The sequence below is a fragment of the Pyrgilauda ruficollis genome, unplaced genomic scaffold (assembly GCF_017590135.1).
Source record: "Pyrgilauda ruficollis isolate IOZ18807 unplaced genomic scaffold, ASM1759013v1 scaffold3730, whole genome shotgun sequence".
In the NCBI taxonomy this organism is placed as follows: domain Eukaryota; kingdom Metazoa; phylum Chordata; class Aves; order Passeriformes; family Passeridae; genus Pyrgilauda; species Pyrgilauda ruficollis.
This window is the reverse complement of record NW_024525191.1, coordinates 1-918: the sequence shown is the minus strand read 5'-3', so window position 1 is coordinate 918 and position 918 is coordinate 1. Positions and strand designations below refer to the sequence as shown.

Here is a 918-nt window from a genome sequence, read left to right as displayed (position 1 = left end):
TTCCCCTATAAATTTGCCGGTTTTCGTCGTTTTTTCGCCATTTTTTCCCATTTTTTGCCATTTTTTCACCGTTTTTTCCCAAATTTTCATTTTTTCACCCCAAATTTCCCCGATTTCCCGCTTTTTCACCCCAGAACCAGAAGCCAGCATTGGAGGAGATTCTGGCTGATTTTCCCCCATAACTTCCCTATAAATTTCCCATTTTTCGTAGTTTTTTTCGCCATTTTTTCCCATTTTTTGCCATTTTTTCACCGTTTTTTCCCAAATTTCCATTTTTTCACCCCAAATTTCCCCGATTTCCCGCTTTTTCACCCCAGAACCAGGAGCCGATGTCGGAGGAGATCCTGGGCGATTTTCCCCATAACTTCCCCATAAATTTCCCATTTTTTGCCATTTTTTCACCGTTTTTTCCCAAATTTTCATTTTTTCACCCCAAATTTCCCCGATTTCCTCCTTTTTCACCCCAGAACCAGAAACCGATGTCAGAGGAGATCCTGGGTGATTCCCCTGTCATTTCCCCTATAAATTTCCCGTTTTTCACCGTTTTTCCTCCATTTTTTCACCGTTTTTTCCCAAATTTCCATTTTTTCACCCCAAATTTTCCCGATTTCCCCCTTTTCCGCCCCAAACCAGAACCAGAAGCCGACGTCGGAGGAGATCCTGGGCATGGCGGAGCAGCTGCACATGGAGAAGGAGGTGATCCGCGTCTGGTTCTGCAACCGCCGCCAGAAGGAGAAGCGCATCAACCCCAGCGGCGCGGCCCCGAATCCGCCGCTTTTCGCCCCAAATCCGGCCCCCAACGCGGCCCCGAATCCGCCGCTTTTCGCCCCAAATCCGGCCCCGAACGCGGCCCCGGGCGTCACGGGTGTCACGAATGTCGCGAATGTCGGGAACGTGAGCGCGGCCGTCGGGAAGGGC

At 49.8% G+C, this 918-nt stretch overlaps 1 protein-coding gene across 1 annotated transcript; it reads left to right on the top strand.

Annotated features, from left to right (window-relative positions):
* Positions 1-633: 633 nt before the first annotated feature.
* LOC121358129 (POU domain, class 2, transcription factor 2-like) lies at positions 634-912 on the top strand (the record flags this gene model as incomplete). Its single annotated transcript, XM_041476057.1, has 1 exon — positions 634-912. A coding segment is annotated over one exon (279 nt), but the record flags the coding sequence as incomplete, so codon positions are not given.
* Positions 913-918: the final 6 nt, after the last annotated feature.